Genomic DNA, 23,857 nt, shown 5'->3' on the forward strand with positions numbered 1-23,857 from the left:
TGGGTAGTAGTATGTACAAGTGATGGGAGTAGGATTTAAGAAGCTAATAGTCTTTCAGGCTGGTGAAGGATATAGAAACTGGAGTGAAAGGAGCTTGGCTTTTGGATTCAATTAGAACAGACCTAGGTTTCAATCCCAGCTTTATTCCTAAATAGCTTGGAGATGTTTTGCAAATTTACTAACTTTATCTGATCTTTATTTGTTTCTCTGTGGGACACAATTGCAATCTTATAGGGTTGTCCAAGTGTCATGGCTGCTTAGGTACCCTTAGTCTCCCTTCATTTTCTTAATTTCTGAAATCCGGGAAAACTGGAAGCAGATCCATCTCCCTGAGACTCCTGAGTAGCTAAGGCCAGCATTTTAAAGACTACAAACTTCAGGTTAATTTTCTTTATCAGAAAGATCTGGTCTGCAATCAACCATTTGGAGATTCCTTTCTTAAGGAGAATGTCTATTTGCAAAGATACATTAGTTCTATCTACTCTTGAAGAGAAGAACTTAAAAATGCTAATTTAAAAGGAAAAGCTTTATATTTTGAAACTTAATTCCATCATGATATTTATAGTAATATACTGTAAAGACTCAGAATATAATTGCACATTAGAGTTGAGTGGAATTTGCTTGACAGGAGAAGGATCAGAGAAGGGAAGAATAGGGTCTCTAGGTATTAAGAGTAAACAGTTCTTGTTTTAGGGAGAACTGCTCACTATTGTGAATTACAGTAGCTTCCTATTTTAGAATCCTTTTCCCATGAAAGATAGCATCAGTAACAGCAGGCAGAGTTTTTCTGACCCAAGGAAGAACATTTCAGGTCAGTGAAACTCAGTTTTAACCCTCCTGTGTGATTTTCTGTTAGTGAAGTAGAGCAGAAGAAGGAAGTCTGGATTTTAAGCATGTTCATCTCTTTTGCTGTCTTTACCATTTAAAGTTTGTGTGCACCAGATCTTTCCTGTTAAGTGTTAAGGGGGATGTGTTTCAGGCTGTTGAGAAACATGGAGGTTAGACAGATGGTAAAAGATTGTGAAAGTCAAACTGAAAGAGGTAGGGAAACTGCCAAGGCCAATGTTGCATTTACCATTGTCTTCTCACAGAAGGTTCACCTTAGATTGGGACTGAAATATAACAATCATTTTTGTTTACGAATTCACATTTTTTTCAAAGAAAAAATGTGAGTCAAGCATCATAATTCACTTTACCTGTTCTTCATTCTGCAAACACTAAGTTAGGAACCAGGTACCAGGACTAAAGAAGAAAGGACTACCTTTAACCTGTGAGCATACCTATAGGGGGAAGAAAGACAGGTAAATAAGGGGTTGATTATGATACAGCTTGGAAAGGGCTGTGACAGTGGCATGGATGAGACCTTGGGTAATACAGCATCTCATCTATTTCAGGGGAGGTTTGGAGCTATTTACGGGAGAGACACTAAAGTGGAATGAAGGAGAGTAGGATTTAGAGAGAAAAAGAGCATTCAGACTGAGAAAATGGACTGTGCAATGATTCAGAAGTTTGATGGAGCCTGCCGAGTTTGAGACAAGTGAAGTTCAGTATGCTTGGAGTCAAACAGAGTGGTTTTTGTTTGTTTAAAGAAATAGCAAGAAATTGGGCAGGTGGTAAATGCCTGTAATCCCAGAGAATCTGGGAGACTAAGGCAGGAGGATTGAAAGTTCAAGTCCCACCTGGGCAACATAGTGAGACCTTGTCCCAAAGTAAAAACTAAAAAGTGTTAGGGATATAATGGTAGAGCACCCTGTGTTCAATTCCCAGTACCAAAACAAGAAAGGGGGAAAAAATAACAAGAAATGAGTGCCATTGTCTGTTATATTGAGGTATTTGGGCCTTTGAAGTGAAGGCACTGGAGAAATACAGAAAGGTACTGGGAAGAAAAATAAATATATCGAGTTGATCAGTGGTAGTAGGATTGGAGGTATTCAGGAGGTGGAATCAATCCTTGGTATCACTTGGCTCTGAAGGAGAGACAAGAACCTTGAGTGACTCTTAGACTGGTGACTTGGGAAACAGGGTAAATGGTAGTGCTGTTCATTGAGTTGAGAAACAGGGAAGAGGGTTCAAATTGGCAGGAAACAATGAGTTCAGTTTACTATGCAGCTGGAGTTCGGGTTATAAGGATCTGGACCTCAGAGGGAGTACCACATGGCCTTTAGGAGTCATTTGTGTGACATCGCTCAGATATGGTGAGAAGAGTGAGGAGAGATCTGTGCTGAGGCTGGCACCCTGAAGGTGCCTGTGGATAAAGGAAGGCCTAAACAGGATGAGTAACACAGGGAGGGGAGACTGAGATGCCAGAAGGAGAGTTCATTTTAAAAAAGAAGGTATCTCAAATTTGGTCTGGAATCAATTGGTAGAGACAGTCATTGGCTTTGATACTGGTCTGTGGAGGTTTAGTGTTTATCTGAGATCCCACATAAAGTTAGCAATAGCCATCATTGGACCTAGTATGTGATGATTTTGGTTTTCATTGGTTTCAAAAAGTCATAAAAATGTTAAAGTTTCTTTTTTGATGAATTATCTGTAATAGGGGATAAAAATAACATTCAGACTGCCTCATATGTAGGACTTGTGGTACTAACATTCTTAAGGGTCCTTATTTCACATTAGACAAATTGCAAAAGAAATACAATTTATAAGTATATTAAATTTTTTTTCAGTGCTGGGGATTGAATCCAAGGGGCCTTGTGCGTGCTAAGCAAGTGCTGTAGCACTGAGCTACATCCCCAATCCCCTACATATATTTAAATTAAAACTTATTTGGAAAATAATGTTATGTTGCCTTAAAGTAGTAAGATCATCCAAAAAAATGAGATTTATCATTATCTGCCTCTTCCTTAATTACAATCAATTCTGATTTTACTGTAATTAATATTTAGATCTACCAAGACCAAGATTCCAGTTCCAAGAACAGAGCACAAAGTCAGACTCTAAAGAAAATTATCTGCTGTGGAAAGTGCTGCAGGATGTCCCTGCAGCTCGCCATACTGCAGTTCGCCGTGTGCCAAGCCCTGCAGCTTGCCGACTTGAGTTTCTCACCACTAAGCTTCAGAAAATTGATGAACAGCTGTTAGCAATTCAGAACATTGCCGACAACATAGAGCAGGATTTCCCCAGACCTGAAATGCTAAGTTTACATCATGAAAAGGTAGTTTATCCTTAGTTTTTTAAAATTATTGTTATTTTTAATCAGTATCTGAGTTATTAAATTTGTAATTTTAAAACACTGGACTTTTTGAAATAATGGGAAATTTGGTTTCTTTAAGCTAGATTTTCTGAATTTCAGAATTACTGATATTTGGGTCAATTTGGGGATTTGGGGAAGAGGGGGTGTTTGTTTTTTCAGAGACGGATATCAAATCTAGAACCTTTGTTAGGCTTGGCAAGTCCTCATGACTGAGCTGTAGGGTATTTGGCAGCATCCCTGGTCTTTACTCACTTGCTGCCAGTAGCACTTTCCCCAGTTATAACAATCAAAATTGCTTTCGAGCCGAGTGGCACACACATATAATCCCAGCAGCTCTGAATTCAAAGCCAGCCTCAGTAACAGTGAGGCACTAAGCAACTCAGCAAGATTCTGTCTGTAATAAATCACAAAATAGGACTGGGGATGTGGCTCAGTGCTCGAGTGCCCCGGAGTTCAATTCCGGGTACCCTCCTCCCCCACCAAATGTTTTCCAGCTGGGTGTGGTGGCAAACACCTGTAATTCCATCTGCTCAGGAGGCTGAGGCAGGAGAATCACAAGCTCAAAGCCAGCCTCATCAATTTAGCGAGGGACTAGGCATCTTAGAGAGACCCTGTCTCAAAATAAAAGGGCTTGGGATGTGACTCAGTGGCTAAGTACCCCTGGATTCAATCCCTGGTACCAAACCAAACCAAACAAACAAACAAACAAAAAATTGCCACATGTTCCCTGGGGGCCAAAATCACCCTTAATAGGAGATCACTGCCATAAACTTTTAAGAAGTGAGCCCATGCTTCCTACCAGGCAAAGAAATATATGAGTTACAAAACCAGAATATGATTTCAAAGAGACCCTTCTGTAGTCAAGTATCATTTTCTTCTGAACGCTTTTTAAAAAATATTTATTTTTTAGTTTTAGGTGGACACAGTGTCTTTATTTTTTTATTTTTATGTGGTGCTGAGGAATGAACCCAGTGCCTCACGCATGCTAGGCGAGTATTCTACCAACTGAGCCACAACCCCAGCCCCCATTGAACAATTTTTATAACTTTACAAATATTATTGTCCTTCTATTTGAAATTTTTCTTTCTTTTGTGAGAAACTAGTAATCAGTTTCTTACAAGTTCTCTATATCTTTAAAAAATATTCTTAGTAAATACATTTATGATTATATAGAATGATAGGTAAAATAATAAGAACGTCTTAAAAATAGTTAGTTTACACAAGCTTCTATCCCCTTTCTTTGGTTCGAGACAGGGTCTTGCTATGTTGCCCAGACTGGAGCCTCAGTCTCCAAAGTAGCTGGGACTATAGGTGCATCACTTTGTCTGGCTCTGACCTTTTTGTTTAAAGGATGAAAAATTTATATGATAAGGATTAAAAAACAACTAATAAAAATGTTAAATGTGTTTAGGTCTGATATTGGGAAATGCACACTAGTCTACAGGGTATCTTTGACTTACCTAACAAATATTCCAGGTTGGTAGCAAATTGACATTTTTTAAAAAAATGTATTTAAGGGGAAGGGGGGAAGGAAGGACAGCAGAATAAAATAGACATTATTGTTGCTGTGTGGATATACATGACTGCATGACCAATGTGATTCTGCAACCTGTACAATCAGAAAAATGAGAAATTATATCCCATCTGATTCAAATGTATGATATGTCAATATCATTGTACTGTCATGTGTAACTAATTAAAACAAATTAAAAATTATAAAAAAATGTATTTATTAGCCAGGCATGGTGGTACAAGTCTGTAATCTCTGCAGCTCAGGAGGCTGAGGCAGGAGGATCGTGAATTCAAAGCCAGCCTCAGCAAAAGCAAGGTGCTAAACAACTCAGTGAGAACCTGTCTCTAAATAAAATATGAAATGGGGCTAGGGATGTGACTCAGTGTTTTAAGTACCCCTGGGTTCAATCCTTGGTACCCCCCCCCCCAAAAATGTGTTTATTAGGTTTATAATATTTCTTTATTTTCAACTGATATCTAAAAACATTAAAATATTACATATCAATGGGGTACCACGTGATGTTTCAAAATATGTTTTGCATAATGTTTAAATCAGTTTGAACATATATTTATCTCATTTATTATTTGTTTCTGGTAAAAACTTTCAAAATCCTTTTGCTAGTTTTCTGAAATTTACAGTACATTATTGTTATCTATACTCACCCTAGCGTATCAGAACTTCTTGCTCCTATCTGTCTATAACTCAGTACCCACTGATCAGCCCTTCCCCATCTCGTCTTGGTCTCCCCAGCCTGTGGTAACCACCATTCCATTCCCACCTTCCGAGGTCAGCTTTTTCTATTCCACGTATGAGTGAGATCATGTGATGGTTGTCTTTCTGCACCTGGCTTATATCACTTAATAAAATGATCTCCCATCCATGTTGTCATAATGACAATATTTCATTCATCTTTATGAATAGTATTCCATTGTGTATATGTACTTCATTTTCTTCATCCATTCATTAGTTGGTGGACACTTTGTTTCCATTTCTCAACTATTGTGAACAATGCTGCAGTGAACATGGGAGTGCAGATATATGATTTCATTTCATATTGAATTCATTTCCTTGGAATATATATCCATAGGAGAGTTGCTGGATAATATTTTTAATCTTTTGGAAAAACCTCCATAGTGTTTTCCATAGTGGCTGTGCTGATTTACATTCTCACTCACAGTGTGCAATTGTTATCCCTTGTCTTTTTGATAATAGCGTTCTTTTTTTTAAAATGTTTTTTGTAGTTGTAAATGGACAGAATGCCTTTATTTTATTTGTTCATTTTTATGTGGTGCTAAAGATTGAACCCAGTGCCTCACGCATGCTAGGCAAGTGCTCTTCCGTTGAGCCCCAGCCCCAGCTCAATAATAGCCAAATAGGACCACCAGTAAGTAATGATATTAATGATGTTTGTTTTTTAATTTTTTGACATAAACTTAGAACTGTCACATTCAAACCAAGGTTGAATATCAAAGCAGTCCTAGGAGCCCCTTACTTCAAACAATCTCTTTTTTAAAAATTTTGTTCTAATTAGTTATACATGACAGTAGAATGCATTTTGACACATCATACTTAAATGGAGTATAACTTCTCATTCTTCTGGTTGTACATGATGTAGAATCACATTGGTCATGTAATCATATATGTATGCAGGATAATAATGTCCATTTCATTCCATTATCCTTCCTACCCCCATTCCCCCTCCCTTTACTCCCCTCTGCCTAATCCAGAGGACTTATCTGTTTTCCGTAGCCACACTGAATTAACATCCACATATAGAGAAAACATTTGGCCTCTGTTTTTCTGGGATTGGCTTATTTCACTTAGCATGATAATCTCTAGCTCTATCTATTTACCAGCAAATGCCATAATTTCATTCTTCTTTAAGGCTAAGTAATATTCCATTGTGTATATATACCACATTTTCTTTATTCATTCATCTGTTGGAGGGTATCTAGGTTGAGAACCTCTTTTTTCGAAATTGCCTTCTGAGCTAGTAGAAAAGCATATCTGAAGCCAAATGCTTTCCTTCCTCCTAAGTCTAGTTTTGATACTGCATTGCTCACCTCTTGCAGAAGTCCACGATTCACTCTTTTCTTCAACACACATTTATTGAGCATCTACTACACATGAGGCCTTGAGCTAAGTACCTGCTCTCTAGTAGCTTAGAGGCTAAATGAAGGTAGAAGTATACACTAGTAAGTACGTATGAACTGGGTGCAGTGAGGACACATACTATGCCTGGGTTGTTGTGGCTAATTCAGAGTAAGGGAAGATGTGGCCTCAAAGAGACCTGATTGAGGTGATTCTTGGAGCTGGTAATGAATTGATAAATTGGATAAGGAAAGGTTGACAATCACTGTGAGCAAGAGCAGAAAGGTGTCAAATAGCATGGAATGTTTGGGGAACTGTATAAGCATTACTTGGTGGTAGAGGCCAGTGGGATTGGGCTTTGGATATCTGGCATCAGAGAAAGGATGGGATTATAAGAAAGGAAATAAGAAAGGAAAAGATTATTTGTCATGCCAGGTGACTGGGAGTTTATCCTATCAGCAAGCAAAATGTTTAGCATTATTTTAAGCATTAGGGTGATATGATCCGATATAGTAGTGTGGAGGATAAATTGGAAAGGAGAAGACTGGAGACAGGGAGACCAAGTGGGTCAGTGATTTCAGACTTGATCACTTATCTTGGAAACTTGTTTGAAATGCAAATATCTTGGTACCATTTCCTTGAGATTCTGATTCTAAATAGTTCTGAGGTAGAGACAACATTAACAAACTTCATAGATGATTCTTATGCTCTAGTTCTATATGAGGTTCACTGATGGGTGTTTGGGATCCATTGAATACCCAAAGCAAAAATTAATGTTCAAAAATGACTCAACTATAGCAGTAGGAATAGAGGGCAGGATAGAACAGTACTGAAGAGCCTGACAGACTGTAGGAAGTCAGAGAAACCAGCGAAGACCAGAAGTACCAGAAGTACCAGAAGACCACAGTGGTACCCACATTACAGCCCAGGAGAATGGAGGAGGCATTTTCTAAATTAAGGAAGGGGAAGTACAGGTGCCCGTGCTGGGGGAGGAGGTGCCATGATTTCTCTTGGGGAGATATTAAATTTGAGGTGCCATGAGATTAGTTAGCTGGACATATGCTTTTGAAGCTGAGGATCTAAATAGGGGTTTTGGAATCATCAGGGCAACATTCCAATCATGATGGAGAGAGCACATGGAGTGAGTAAAAGGTGAAGCAGAGTCCTGTGGGCTCATTGCCTTGTCAAAGTGAGGCTTTGACAGCAGGCTGGACCACACCTAGTGAAAGCCTCAGGAAACAGCCAGCCAAAGGGGCCATGTCGGGGCAGAGCTGCCACAGGGCTGGCTGTGGTAGGCTGCTGAACAGCTGAGTGTCAGGATCACCCTGACCATCTTTTCAGAACGTACTTGCTGGCTCTCCTGACTTTGAGGGAGGCAGAGAGTTTCGAGAAATTTGGATACAGCTTCCTCCAGTCCAAGCATTTCAGGGTTGGAAGGTGAAAACTGATTTTTGCTGTCTGTCGCATTTGATAAATGTGTGTTTAGTGCTTGCCTTTGCTGACCTTTGCTGTTTTTGGATTCTGTGGTGAAATCACATTTATATACCAAAGATTTGCCACTAGAACAGTTATATTAATAATTGTAGCAGAAGCTTAGAGACAATTTCACAGGAATAGTTCTAAAAATATTTGCTCAAGTTTAAAAGTAAATTAGTGTTCCAGGATGACTGCATTGAAGGAAATAACATTAATTCAAACGATAAACCTGATATAGTGTTTAAAATGTGATTGCCCTATTATTAAAATGTGTACATAAATACAAACACTTTGACTTTCCTAAAGAAAATATCTCATAGACCTAGAAGAGGCAGAGGGATACTGTGGTCAAGGAGCTTTGAAGACCTGGGTTGAAATCATGTTCTGTCACTAAAATATTGCTGAATCTCTCAGGGCCTGTTCCCTCGTCTATAAAATGAAAGATTTTGTCTAGGTGGTAGTTACAGTTTCTCCCATTCTGAAATTATGTGAATCTATTTTTCTCAGCCTCTTAAGCCACAAATAGTTTCTTCCTTGTTATTTCTGTCATGTAGCTCATATTGGATTTAATCCCTTTTTTTCCCATTTATCCCATCAATGCAGATGTTTAAACCATACACAAAATTATGTATAATACTTTGAAATGATCAAAGTATAAAACTGAGTTGTTTTGTTGTATGTTTTTTCCTATAGGTTGGATTGATGGATCATGTTGAATCGTCTTCTGGCCCTGAATACAAAAAACCAGCAGCTTCAAAAGCCATCAGCATTTCTGAAGAAGGTGTGTAGGGTGCTCTGTGACTGAAGCCTGGCTTTAAAAATAAGCATGGCTTCTTGGAATACGAGTACTAGAAAAAGTTTTCATATGTGAGCAGAAGCCAATCAGCCCCCTAAGTTTTAGAGTAGGATTATTACTATTATTATTTTTCTGGTTAGTAGGATGTAGAGGGAAATGGGGGGGGGGGTTTGAACCCAGGACTTCCTGCATGCTAAGCACGCGTTCTACCACTGAGCTGTTCCCCTGCTCCCCAGGATTATTTTTGTAATAATGTGATAAGCTTTCATTTCAAGGTCATTTTTTTCTTTTTCTTTTCTTTCTTGATTTTAAACAATATTGAAAAATTATTTATTTGATTGATAACTTCTGGTATATACACTAATTCAAAATATTTTCACTAAGCACCAAGTAGAATAGTTTCCAATCTCTTTACCAAAAAACATTTTGTCACAGAAAGATTGCTCCAAACTTAGTTTATTTAAGAATTTTTTTTGTGTGTGTGTTTTTGTTTTGTTTTGTTTGAGAAAGAAGAAAAAGAAATGTTATTTCTTTGCTAGCAAAGGAGAAACACAGGGGACTCCTGTCCCAGAGTCTGCAATTCTCCCATGTTCCTAACTAGCATGAGATGACCAGATTAAACCCTTATAATATGAGTAAAAATACCTGAAAAGCTTTAACCTATATCTCCTAACTGCGGAGTCTGTTGACCTCAGGCTGGGTAATCACACGCCATAGGCCCACGTGCCAATTTTTCTCCCCCTAAGAGGCCAGTTCCCTTCCCTTTTATACCAGAAAGGGGCCATGATGTGGCTTGGGTCTTTATTTCTGTGGATTTCACCTGCTGGCTGCACTGCAGAGGACTGCAGAGGTTCGTGCTGAGGTTGCTATTTGTGGTTATCAGCTGAACTGGAATTTGAGGTCTTACTAAGCAGTGGTGAGGTGTTCAGTGTTTTCATTTAATATTAGAAGAAAAATTAGGGTAATTATGACTTTACATTCTGCATTTTTGTTTTTTTTCTATAGTAGTATGTACCTGCTTTCTCTTTCTCATTCAGCCTGTCAGCAGTGTGGTCTATTCTGAAAAACCAGGCTTTGGTTTGTGGATTCTCTCTGTTGTTTCTTAATTTTCTTTTTCACTAATTTTTGTTCTTACCTTTATTTTTCCTCCATTTTGGGAGGTTAGTTTGTCCTTTTTTCTTAACTCTGTTATTTCCTAATATGTGCATTTATGGCTGAACATATTCACACATGGACCTAGATAAGAGTGGTGACCTGCATGTCATTTGATGTCCATACAACTAGCTCATATCATAGAAAGGGTTTTTATCTTCTAAATATTAAGTGGTCTGTGATGTGTTTTTGTAATTGATTTCCATTTTCCTTGTGTTGTGATTAGATGATATATATGATGGTATGACTTCTTAGATACTGTTAAAATTTCCTTTGTGGCCTAGTATACATAGTCATTTTTTCTAAATATTCTACATTTATTTGAAGAGAATAAACATTGTCTATTGGTTGATATAAGGTAAGTGTATAAATCATTACTCAGGTTTCTAAATTGTATTGTCCACATTTCCAATATTCTTTCATTCTTTAGTCTTATTCTTTTTAAAAAAATTATTTTTAGTTTTGTAGGTGGACACAGTGCCTTTATTTTATTATTTTTATGTGGTGCTGACTACAACTGCAGTCCTGATCATTCATTTTTCAGAAATATACATTTGAAATTGTCCATAATCATTGTGGAATTGTTTATGGCTCCTGCTAAATTTGATAAATTTCAGCCAGATGTGGTGGTGTACAACTGTAATTCCAGCAACTTGGCAGGCTGAGGCAGGAAGATTGCAAGTTCAAGACCAGGATAGGCAACACAGAGAGATCGTATCTCAGAAATAAAAGGGACCAGGGCTATGGCTTAGTAGTAGAGCACCCCTGGGTTCAAGCCAAGTACCACACACACATACACACACACACACACAATAAACTTTGCTTTATATATTTGAGGCTTAAGATGAATATAGTTCAGGAATGTTATATGTTTTGTTGAATTTTGTTTATTTTATCATTAATGATCCTCTTTGTGTAGTTAATTTTGTCTAATTCCTTAGCATACTTGTGTTCTTTTTCTAGTACATCTTTTTTGATACTTTCAAAAAATTCTATTATGAAAAATTTCTAGCATATTTCAATAGAAGAAAGAATAGTATGATTAACTTTCATGTGCCCAGTACTAAGCTTTTTAATGTTACCAACTCACAACTAATTGATTCTTACCCAAACTCTCACTCATTCTTCCCACCTTTTCCTGGATTGTTTTGAAGCAAAATCTAGACAGCACATTATTTTATCCATAAATATTTTAGATGTATCTCTAAAAGATGAAGTTCCCTTTTTATGCATAGGCCTAATAATGTTTTACTCCTTCAAAACAACATTTTCATATTAAGATGAACCTAATCAAGGTTCAAATGTTGCCAATTGTTTTATTTTTAAAGCTAGTTTCTTTGTTCTAGTGGGATTCCAAGTAGGGCTGATAGCTTCTATGTAAGTCTCTTTTCCCCTCTAGGTTCCCATTCTCTGTTGTTTTTCCCCTTTGCAGTGTATTCATTGAAGAACTGAGGATGTAGGTCTTGAAGTATTTGTCAGAATCTGGATTTTGCTAATTGAGCCTGTGTGGTGTCATCTAATAATATGTTCCTCGCTCCATTGAATGTCCTATAAACTGGACATCCCCTTACTTTTAAGCATGTAATTATGTTGTAGTTGTGTCCAGCATATAACTATATTTCATTCCTTTAAGTAATTAGACAATCTTGTTTCTTTAATTGGCAAGTATAATCAGTGTTCATTTATTGTATTTATTGCCATATTTGTGCTTACTTCTAAAATCCGTGGTGCTTCCTGTTTAGCATGCCCCACTCCCCGCAGTCTTGCATCTGTTGTCCAGGCTGTACTCAAATTCCTGAGCTCAAATGATCCTTCCACCTCAGTCTTCCAAGGAGCTGGGACTATAGGCATGCACCACTGTGCTGGGTTAAAGAGCCTTTTTCCTTTATTGTTTTCTTTCCTTTCTTGCCTTTTATTAGATTAAGTTATCACATTCTTCTCCCTCCATTGCTTCAGAAATTATACTTTTGATTTCTATTCTTTTAGTAATTGTTTCATACTGAGTTAAAAATTAAGGTAAATGTATCTACTTCCCAAGCAATATAAGGACTTATGAGCCTTTAACATGATTTATTCCCTTGATATACTCTGATACTGTTTTTTAAATAACTTAAATCTATGCTGGTTTTAAACCCTCTCATTTGGTCCCACTTGTCTATTTAGTCAGTGCTTCTTTAGGAGTTTTTGAACATGTCAATTTTTTTGCCCACAAGTACTCGTTTAAAACTTTTCATAATTTAAATAATGTAAATATGTAAAAATAAGATACAAGTTTTATGAAATAACATGCCAGATGCACTTGGGCATTTTCTATTCTCTGCTTTGCCCACAGCTGCTTCTTGCATCTACTTTAAGAATTCCATTTCCTTCTTCTTTCCTTTGTTATTTCATCTACAGTCTGTGAGTGGTAAATTCTCAGTCTTTGAAAATAACTTTAATTTTACTGTAATTTTTTTTGTGGTAACTTATAACTGAGTTACAGAATTCTGGGATTCTAACTTTAGAATTTCCCTTAGCATTTGTTTGTTTGTTTGTTTTGTGTGTGTGTGCTTTAATTTTTTAAATTTGTTTTAATTAGTTATACATGACAGTAGAATGCAGTTTGATACATTATACGTAATGGAGTGTAATTTCTCATTCTTCTGGTGGTACATGATGTACAGTCCCACCAGTTGTACAGTTACATATGCATACAGGATGATAATGTCTGATTCATTCTCCTGTATTTCCTAACCCTAACCCTCTCCCCTCCCTTCACTCCCCTCTACTCTAAATAGTTACTCTAAAATAACTATTCTTCCCTAGGCTCCCCAACATTATGAATTAGTATGGGGAGGCTGCCAGCACCTCGCCAGGGGGTCCTTTTTCCTGCCAAGGAGAGGGTATAAGCCACTGGAGAAAATAAGTCAGAATCAGTGAAGAACAAAAGACACAGAGTCAAAGAGAGTTTTGAAGCAGAGCACCTGATAGATCCAGCCCATACAGGAGCTGGAGCTGGACAATTAGAAAATGGCTCCCGTGGTTTATTTAAGGGGGTACATCAAAGGCATGGATAAGGTTTCAGGGGTGGAGTCTTGCTTCTTGATGTCTTATAGTCAGCAGGTTGATTGGCATCTTGGCAGGTCACACCCATCTCTGAGAGGCTGTGTGGCTGCAGCAGGTCACCCCATCTCTGGTGCTGTGTGGGACCAGGCAGAGCTGAATAGAAATTCACATATATTTGGGCAATCTTATCCTGTGGGATTGCCAGGGGAAGTTCCTAAATACCAGGTGTTCCTATGAGAGGCTACAATGCTGGTGTAGTCCACACATAACCCATGGATGGCTCTGGAAAAATTAGCATCCATATATCAGAGATATTTGGTTTCTATTTTTTGGAGACTGGCTTATTTCGCTTAGGATGATATTCTCCAGCTCCATCCATTTACCGACAAATGCCATAATTTCATTCTTCTTTAAGGCTGAGGAGTATTCCATGTGTGTGTATCACAGTTTTTTAATCCATTCATCTGTAGATGATGTACATATTCTATGTTTCTATGCTTTCTTAAATGTAATTATTCTTCATATGAGATGCCCTAGAAGGGCATCTAGGTTGCTTCCATAGTTTAGCTGTTGTGAATTGAGCTGGCACTGTAATATGCTTATTTTAAGTCCTTTTGGTATTATCCCATTATATACTGACATTCCTAATGGCTGAATTTACACTACCTATGTGCTGTCAGTCTAACTGCTGTTCATTTATTTCTGATCGCTTTAAAAATTTCTGTTTATTTTGCTTTTTTGATACAGCATGTCTAGATGTGTATTTCATTTTATTTATCTTCAATTTTCATCCATTATCTTTGGGGTATTGCTTCCACTCCATTATTTTACTCTGTCTTCTAAAAACACTATTAGAACAATGGAGACCAACAGAGAATAGAAAGGCAGTTGAGAGGGAGAGAGAAGGGGAGGGCTTGAGGGAATACTGGGGAATGTAATCTATCAAATTATGATATGTCCATGTACTAATGTGCTGCAGTAAATCCCACTTATATATATATTATAATATACTAATCAAAATAATAGTAGAAAGGAGATCAGTAAAGTAGAGCAGGCAGGAATTGGGGAGGGAAAGAGGAGGGATTAGGTTAAAAGATTGACCAAATTATGTTATGTACATGTATGATTATGACAAAGTGAATCCCACTATTATGCATAATTATAATACACTAATAAACAGATAGAGGTATGTTGGACCTTCTCATTCTCTTCCTATTTTTTAAAGCACTCTCATGATTTCTGCCTCTTCATCTCATGGTGATTTCCTCTAGTTTGCTAATTCTCTCCTCTGCTGTGTCATCATTGCTTTTTCACCTATTCATTATGATTTTAATTCTTGTCGCTTCATTTTTAATATCTATAATTTCTATTTCTTTTTTGAATCTATCTTTTCCTTTATTGTGGTTTCTATGCTTTCTTAAATGTAATTATTCTTCATATGAGAAAATTCTCATTTTAGATTTCATATTAAATTAGTTCATCATTATACAGTAGAAAGTGATCTGAATAATACATTGCAAATGTCCAGTATATTTGTGTTGTCCTTTGGAAGTGTTATTGTTATATTTTTTCCATGTGTTTTTTCCCTCCTACCGTTTTAATTGTAACACATATTCTGGACTAGTGAATTTCCTGACTCATATGGATGAAGAAGATAGAAGTGACAAAGATGAGACTTCAGAAGCTGCATTTTCGGTAATGGAAAATCATTCTAGTCCGAAAACTTGTGTGTTCCTTTCTGCTGATTCAGCTGTCAGTCTTTCCAGTGACCAGAATACTCCTTCACCTGGTAATGTTCTTCACTTTTTTCATTTGTACACACTTTTATTTTCTATTATGTTTCTGAACTGTATACTGGGAATATAGTCATGAAGGATTTGTGAAGTCATTTTGTAATATTTATTTTCGGGAGAAGGAAGTTAAAATTTGTGCTACTCACATGAAGAACTTCATAAGATATGCTTCAACTGTGTATTATACTTCTGTGAATGTATTCATGCTAAATATATAACAACTGGAATCACTGTTGTTCTTACAAAAGTCGAGAAATTCAAACTGCCAGTTGTCAGAACTTGAGTTTTAACTGAGAACAAAATACTGTTTGTCATTTCTGGGGCCTCTTATCATGTGCCAGACACTGCTGTTTTGTATGCTTGGATGCTGAGTTAAGCCTATGAAGTAGATTTTATATTCTCCCCATTTTATAGTTTAGGATATTGAGGCTTAGAAAGATTTAGTGCCACTTTTTGCTCCATTTCATTTGGAGGTTGTAATTAAATTAAAAGTGTTATTTTTTTAGAACAAAAAAATACATTTTGTCCTATAAATAATAAGACGTAGTATTTAACATACAACCCACATAAAGATGGAAAAATTAAATATTTTTCTCTATTATTAAATGTATGGTTATAAACTTAGGAAGAAATCATATTATTATTTTTTAATAAAGTAAAGAATTTAGATGTCCTAATGGGTATTTCCTCCAAAGTTGTCATCTGGCATTATTGATCAAAAAATAGTATAGATTTCCTCTTTTGCAGTTAGCTAACTTCCATTTCTTAGCACGTTCTTCTGAGTATTTTTACTAGCAAATATTTTTGGTAACAGCCATTAGATATTTAGAGGCACTTTGTGGTAAGTGAAGTAAGTTATCAGTCTGAGTATCTCCATTTGGAATCAAAAATAAAGAATTACAATTACCAAGGAATAAAGCTGATTTTGTTTAGTAAATCACCAGTAAAATCAATCAATCACTTTGGGATTGAAGGCAGTCCCAAAGGAATAATTCCAAAAATGGTTTGAAAATGAAGTAAGGATAGAATACCCATATGTAGTTACTTTTAAAGGTATTCATTTGAATATAATACTTTTTTGCCCTTGTATACTTTTTTTCTTTCACAATAACTGATTTTTCTTAACTCATTTGAGGATGATCTTTGTCAGGGATCAGCAGCCCTCAGTTCTGTGATGTGAGACAATTAATCTTTAAACATGAGGCTGTTCAGTTAAGTTGTGCTCATTACCAAAGTGCTTTGGAGTCCTGCAAAAGGGCATTCTCTTTTTCAGCAATGCAATTTTTTTTTGCAGCAATGATTACAAAGAACTAAACTTTCCCCGCTTGGCAAGGTTTGTCAAGTTTGTAGCTGCTGTGGCTGAGAGCCTGTGGTCACTGGTTACTAACGGAAGGAAGAGCAACTTGTTACCTATGTTTGTTAACTAAAACTTCAGCCTTTAACCTGAGAGGTTACCATCTTGACTAAGATCTCACTTTTCTCATCCAGCCAGTTGGTGGAGGGAATCCTTCAAGCTCTCTTCATGAGTAGATCTGCAGAGGCCACTCAAACACCGATAGAAAGTATCTCTTGGCTAGGTGTGATGATGCCTGTCTGTAATCCCAGTGACTCCGGAGGCCAAGGCAAGAGATCGCAAGGTTTGAGGTCAACCTCAGTGAGACCCTGTGTCAAAGGAAAAAATAAAAAAGGAAGGGGATGAGGCTCAGTGGTAGAGTGCCCTTGGGTTCAGTCCCCAGTACAGCGGGGGGAAATGTTTCTTTAATGGAACTTTTTTCTTTTACATTTATAGGAAGTATTTCCCTCTTAGCTAAATTTAATGAATTACTATTAAGAACTCACAAGTGCCCAGACCCTGAAAACAAAGATAAAAGAATTGAAGATTAATAAATAGAACAATATGTGCTCAAGAAAGCAAAATTCTTTCATATTAAAATTACGATTCATGGGCTGGGGCTGTAACTCAGTGGCAGGGTGCTTGCCTAGTGTGTGTGAGGCACTGGGTTCATTCCTTAGCACCGCATAAAAATAAATAAAGGCATCTGTCCATCTACAGCTACCCCCAAAACAAACAAACATGACTGAGGAGGCTAAGGCAGGAAGATTACAAGTTCAAGACCAGCCTGGACAATTTAGGAAGACCATGTCTCAAAAATAAAAAAGGGCTGGAAATAAAGCTCAGTGGTAGAGTACCCTTGGGTTCAGGCCCTAGTACCACACCATACACACATAAAAAAAACAACAAACACACAAACAAAAAAACCCATGTGGATGCCTAAGTTTGAGGAGAAGTTTAGTTACTCTTAGTCTAATAAAATCCTTTGGGGCATGTGGGGGTGGGAGGGGACAGGTAACCAGGGATTGAACCCAGAGGCACTTAACCACAAAGCCACATCCCTATCCCTTTTTTATATTTTATTTAGAGACAGGGTCTCACTGAGTAGTTTAGGGCCTTGGCAAATTTCCTAGGCTGGCTTTGAACTCTCGATCTTGCCTCAGCCTCTTGAGCCACTGGGATTACAGGTGTGTGCCATTGCGAAGAGCTCTAATAAAATCTTAACAAGGAAACTTTTTTGAGATGAGATGTCAGAACATTTTCCCTATATTAACTTAATTATATTTCAGATTAAACATGTAGAAGGTTAAATAGATTAAATGTTTTGCATTAGAGATACTTAGTTTATATTGGGCAAGGCTTAAAAATCATTCTTTGGATCCTATTCTTCCAAGTAAATATCTTCTGGGTTTAAATTAGATATTTTCCAATATGTGTAACTTTTATTAATGTTTCCTTTTTTTAGGTGTGAATAACAGTGATGAATTATTTGAAAGGTAAATATTTTAAGAAGTAGTTCATTATTTTACTTAAAATTTGAGTATGAATATGTGTCCTGGAAATTTTGTTGTCCTTTGAATGTGAACTTATATATTATACATCTTTTTGAAGTTTAATGAAATATAATAAATTTCTATTGGGAATGGAATGTTCTGAGAAACTGAGAAATGTTGTTACATCCCTTGCTTTTTCAACACAGGTAATTACAATACAATAGGCTACATTTGCTACATTTTCTTTTACTCAGTATGTATTAAATTTGAACAGACAAGACCCATAGAGGTTTTCTCCTGGGCCTAAAGATTTTTTTTAAGAGTACCTACAAAGTCATCAGTTGTTGATGAGTTGGTGTTTGTGGGAGACACCAGAATTATAGAAATAAAAGGAAAAGTACACATATCATTTTGTGTCTATTTATGCTCTTGAATGGTATAGTTTTTTATATTTGTTTTTTCCTAATGTAATTAATTTGTAAATGCTTAAATGTTTCTGTTTGTCAAATTTCATTTGCAATTGAAGTATTTCAGTAGATCCACTCCAGATGGCTGGATTGACTGACATTGCAGACATTATCAATGATCTTATAACTAGAGGCGGAGTTTCCAGTAAAGAGCTTGGTTTAACAGAACAACAAGCAAGGAGTATCTCCAGGTAATCTGGACTCACTAAGAGTCCTTTTTGTGGTTATTTTGATGCTACAAATGGACCACTGCGTTCTGGCATGCTAAGCTGGCATTTAGCCGCTAAAGAATTACTTTTTAACCCATTCAAAATGTTTCTGATTTAGGAATGTAAATGGTTTGCCACATTTCAATGTAATTTTTATTAAACAAATTTGAAGTTTAGGAGTTTTTCTACCTAAATAATTTTTGTGATGTATGCCATTCCTCCATGTTCCCCAAAGTGTACTTTGTACCTAACTAACAGAGCACATCTATATCTGGAGAGTTTTTCTCAGGTCTAATCACTGTAAGTACAACATAGAATGAATGCTGTTTCTTATTAAAAGTAATTAATGGTTTACTTCATGGAATTTTATCCAGAATACTAACCCTTAGGTTACTTTTGCAGTAGCCTTTCTACAGAACATTAGGTTAAAATACTTTTCCATGCAACTCTTCCTGGATGGAATAAAGGCTCGCTCACCTTTATTTTCCTTTATACCCCTTAGTTGCTTCATAGAAAACAGTCAACCTTATCTGTTTTAGATATAATTCCACTTATTACTTCAGTGAAAGTACAGTGTGTTATCATCAAACTTACAAGACTATTAAAAGAAAACAGTACAGTAAATTAAAAAAAATAAGAAAGAAGGGCTGGGGTTGTGGCTCAGTGGTAGAGTGCTCACCTAGCATGTGTGAGGCCCTGGGTTCCATTCTCAGCACCACATAAAGATAAATAAATAAAGGTATTCTATCCATCTATAACTTAAAATTATTTAGAAAAAAAGATTATTTTTGTTTATATAATTTATCTACTATATTATTACCTTATATAAAGACCATGTTAGACCCTAACTTCCTAAACTAATGAATTTAGTTAACTCTAATAGTTCTTTTTTTTTCTAAAATTATATAAAAATAATATTTGGTTTCTACTCTTGAAAGGATGTAAATGTAGGATCAAGTTCTGTCAGTGTGCTATGGGAGCTCAGGGAAAAAAGGTCAGTCAAAAAGCAGAGTCACAATTTCGGAATTTGATTCGTATCTCAGGATTAATAGAAATTGTATTCTGCTAATGACTGGTAACTGTAAGACAGGATATTACAGACAGACAATATGCAAAGATATGGTCAACAAAGGGCAAGGACTCAGATGTAGCTAGAGTTTGTTCATTGGAAGGGTGTGGGAGTACCTTGTGTGGGGACAGAAGCACTAAGCTGGCTTGACTATTGGCAGCAGAGCTCAGCAGCAGGTTATCATCAGCTAGACATGGGAGCCAGATGGATGACTTACTTCCAGAGTCCAGAGATGAGGTGAATCAAAATGGAGAGTGTAAGTCACAGGGTAAATAAACACTGGAGGCTGTCAGGAGGTAAGGATGATAGGTTTTCTTACATGACTGATGATAATTTCTTTAGCAAATTGGAAAATGTAGTTTTAGATGTAAAGTTCCAGGATAACATTCATTCGCTAATATTAACTGTAAGTCCTCTGACGGATGCCAAGGTGGGATTTAGATAAGGAAGAGCTTTGTTTGGAAAATGCCTGTGAAGGAAAAGAAAAGGGAGCCATGAAATGTGGGGACCAGCTGTCAGACTGCAGTGCAGATGCAGATCTGCTCTGAAGTTGAGGGTTCCCAAGATCACCCTTAGGGTCAGCATTTTGTTAGGAGAGCTCACAGTGTTTAGTCATATTTGTGGCCATAAATATGAAATATAAAATATGAATTTTCAACAAGAAGGTTGAAAGGAAAGTCAGCAAAGGGAAAAGGCACATTAGGTAAATTCCAGGGGAAACCAGGCACAGGCTTCCCATAATCCTCTCCCAGTGGAGTCACAAAGGACATAACATAATTCCTCAAGCAACAGGTTGTGACAACACATGTGAGATGTTGTCTACTAGCAATTGATTAGACTCAGTGCCTAGGATTTTATTGGGAATCCTTCCTGGCACATCCCAAGAGCCAAACTCGTTAAGCAAGTGTTCAGAATAAACCACATTGTCTGTATCTGTGACCCAGCTTCCATCTAGTATGGTGCCTTTTTCACACACTGCCATCTATCCCCTGTTTTCTCAGACCACCCAAAGTACAACTTATGTTAGTTCAGATCCTCCAAGAAGCAGAAGCCAAGATGGGATTGATGTATAAGAGATTTGTTTTGGGAGATGTTTGTGAGGAAAGATGGAAGGAAAGAGAATTAGGGAGATAGGGTTTCAGAATGCCAGCACCATTTTAAGAATATTTCAGCTAGATCAGTGTTAGGGCCTCAAGCCATGTCACGCATGGAGTCACCCATATTTCAGAAATGAACCAGCCAGTACATTCCTGCCATACTTAGTCATTAACTCAGCCAGATTGTGAGACGTGTGGCGTGGACCTGAAGATGGGATTAGATCCAGAAAAGCAGCAGCTTGGAACTTACGTGTGTGTGTAGGTTTTAGAAGTGGTTGATTTGCCAGAGTTCATTCTACTGCCATGTATAACTAAAAAGAACAAATGAAAAAAAATTAGAAAGTACAAAAAAAAAGAAGTGGTTGAGATGGTCCAGGAACTGAATGGTAGATAAGGAAGTCCAAAACAGAACCTTTAAGGCATCAATATTGAAGTGGTGAGCAGAGATGAAAGGAGGCTATGTAGTGTTTTGAGTAAGAAAAGACCCAGGTAAGACAGTTTAAAGAGGGAAAAGCTGTTTAAATATAACATTTAAAGCAAGTGTTACAGAGAATAGTTGGTGAACTTTCTGAGACCATTTTCTCTGGAGTTGTGGGAATGAGACTGGAACAAGTTGATTAGAGACCATAAGTGTACATTACTTTCAAGACAGGGCAATGTCTTTTCAAGCGAATACTACTATTAAGTTGTGGTAGTTCTTACCTACACAACAAATTTAAAAGCCAATGATGCCTTGCTCATTAAATTTCACAGGATTCAGCATTCTTCTGGCAGATGTCCACAAAGAACTGAGAAGGAGAGAAGAGAGATTCGAGCCTGGATGAAAAGAAAACGAAAAGAAAGAATGGCAGAGTACTTAAATCAGCTGGCAGAAAAGAGAGGGCAAGAACATGATCCCTTCTGTGCCAGAAGCAATCCAGTAAGTCTGCAGTATCAAGGGTAATGGAATTATTATACAACGTCTATATTTTTTTCTGGCAAATATTCAAAAAAATTAGCATAATTTAGATTCTTTTTTTTATTGGGTGGATAAAAAGTCAACATTTTACTTATGCCAGGAAAAGTTGAGAAATTACATTAGCAAAGTATAGCACGATATTGTGCAAACTATATTCTGTTGATCTATATTAAGTATTCTTTTTCCCTCAAGTTAATTATGACTTTAATATTTTAAACAAATGAGGAGGTTGAGTGATTGTGTATCTTTTTCATTGGAGTGAGTAGCAGTTAAATAATGGATATATGTGTGTTAAAGCCATTTTTAAACTTGTTTTCTGCAAAGAATAAAATTATGATCTAATCATGTACCAGCAGAGCAGTCATCTGTGTGTGTGTGTTTTAAATGCCTTTAAACTGTTAGCATTTATTTACTGAGCCCTGAAATACGGGCATCCCCATGTTCAGGTCAGGAATAGTTTTTCTTAAGAAGGTAAAACAAAGTAGTGTTTGATCCCAGAAGCTTGGGAGGCTGAAACAGGAGAACCACAAGTTCAAAGCAATTTAGCGCAACCCTAAGCAACTCAGTGAGACGCTGTCTCTAAATAAAATATTAAAAAGGGCTGGGGATGTGGCTCAGTGGTTAAGTGCCATTGGGCTCAATCCCTGCTACCAAGCAAAAAAAAGTAGTGTTTGATAACCACATTACTGTGAAAATCACATTTAGCTTATAGTTAGATTACAGTTTATCCCTTACTTTGCTATTTGAAATAAAACATGATAACACTTCATTTTTAAAGCATTATTAACAAATGATGTAAGTTTATTTTCCAGATAAGGTTGCCCCATTTAAACTCCATATGATGTAAAAGTAGGTGAACTATTATTTAAAGAATGTATTTTACTTACCTGTCTTATTTTTCTCTTCTTTTTCCTCTTCCTCTTATTCTTATTCCATGCTAGGGATCGAACCTTGGACCTTGCACATGTTAAAGCAAGCACTCTCCCACTGAGCTCCATCCTAGTCTTACAATAATAATTCTTCATGTTCTGGAATCATATATATATATAATATATATATATATATATATATATATATATATATATATATTTGACATTTGTCTCAGTTTGCCTTCTGACATATAATTTTGAAAAATTTATAAATTATAGCAAACTCATTACAGTAGGCTTTTGATAAATATTTGACAATATTAAAATGATTTTAAATGAGTGTCTCTTTCTGCTTTTTCAACCAAGCTACTGGGGAAATTAATCACCAGACTGAAGATGAAGTTAAAGTGTCTATATCCCTATGCAGCTGTAGGATGTCCTCTGTCGAAAAAATATAACTAGTAAAATACATTTTGCATTCCATTTAATTATATGATGTTTTAATTTAACATTTTTATGTTTTGCTTTAGGATAGAAAGTTTTATCAAATATTGCCGCATTTTGTACTATTTTCTAAATAGTAGAATTATGTCTAATGGTTTTTTTGGCTGAACAATAATGAATTAACTGAATATTTCTTATGCAGTTTTACATGACTTCAAAGGAAATCAGGCTGAGACAAAAGATGAAGCATGAGAAAGATAGGTAAGCTTGGAAGCTATATCCTGAGCATTTTCTGGTAGATAATCCTTAGAAATTTATTTTCATAATTGTCTTCTTGTCAATAAACAGAAAATTGTGGGAGATATCATTGTAAAGAAAATAATTAGACTCAGCACCCTTTTTAGAAATTTGCTTTCAAATATTATTGGCACCATACAGTTTTTATGACTTTCATTTCTGTTGTACTCTCTCTCCCAACCAGATATGCATGTGTATTTGGGAAATACCCTCAAGACCATAACTACAAATGTCTTTAATAATATACTCTACTTCCTAATGGTTTTCAGAAATCTGACGATTAGAAGGATTTGAAAAGTACTAAAACAAAAGTACTGTGTTCCCTCTGAAAATAAGAACTAAAAGTGACTTTTTAAATAAATGGTGTTTAATTCTTTATCTAAAAGGTTGCTGCTCTCTGACCACTATAGTCGGCGAATCACACAAGCATACAGTCTGATGAATGAACTGTTATCAGAATCAGTACAACTGCCAGTAACTGCACAGAAACCATCTCCTAACAAACCCAGCACTGCTTGGCATTCTGGACACCAGTGCTGCCCTTCTCCAAGGAGGTAAG

General features: G+C 36.6%; 1 protein-coding gene across 7 annotated transcripts in view; it reads left to right on the forward strand.

The window, feature by feature from the left end:
• Nucleotides 1–23,857, forward strand: part of Cplane1 (ciliogenesis and planar polarity effector complex subunit 1) — a 150,240-nt gene that overhangs the window by 84,799 nt on the left and 41,584 nt on the right. For 5 of the 7 annotated variants that reach the window (XM_048802882.1, XM_048802883.1, XM_048802884.1 and 2 more), the window contains 8 exons: nucleotides 2,889–3,157; nucleotides 8,970–9,057; nucleotides 14,894–15,058; nucleotides 17,861–17,891; nucleotides 18,415–18,546; nucleotides 21,484–21,649; nucleotides 23,204–23,262; nucleotides 23,685–23,852. In XM_048802882.1, the coding sequence (XP_048658839.1) occupies nucleotides 2,889–3,157; nucleotides 8,970–9,057; nucleotides 14,894–15,058; nucleotides 17,861–17,891; nucleotides 18,415–18,546; nucleotides 21,484–21,649; nucleotides 23,204–23,262; nucleotides 23,685–23,852 (1,078 nt within the window). Of the gene's footprint in view, nucleotides 1–2,888; nucleotides 3,158–8,969; nucleotides 9,058–14,893; nucleotides 15,059–17,860; nucleotides 17,892–18,414; nucleotides 18,547–21,483; nucleotides 21,650–23,203; nucleotides 23,263–23,684; nucleotides 23,853–23,857 lie in introns of those variants that run through there. The other 2 variants (XR_007347469.1, XM_048802885.1) reach the window with 2 other exon arrangements.

This window comes from Marmota marmota, unplaced genomic scaffold (assembly GCF_001458135.2).
Source record: "Marmota marmota marmota unplaced genomic scaffold, marMar, whole genome shotgun sequence".
Lineage (NCBI taxonomy): Eukaryota > Metazoa > Chordata > Mammalia > Rodentia > Sciuridae > Marmota > Marmota marmota.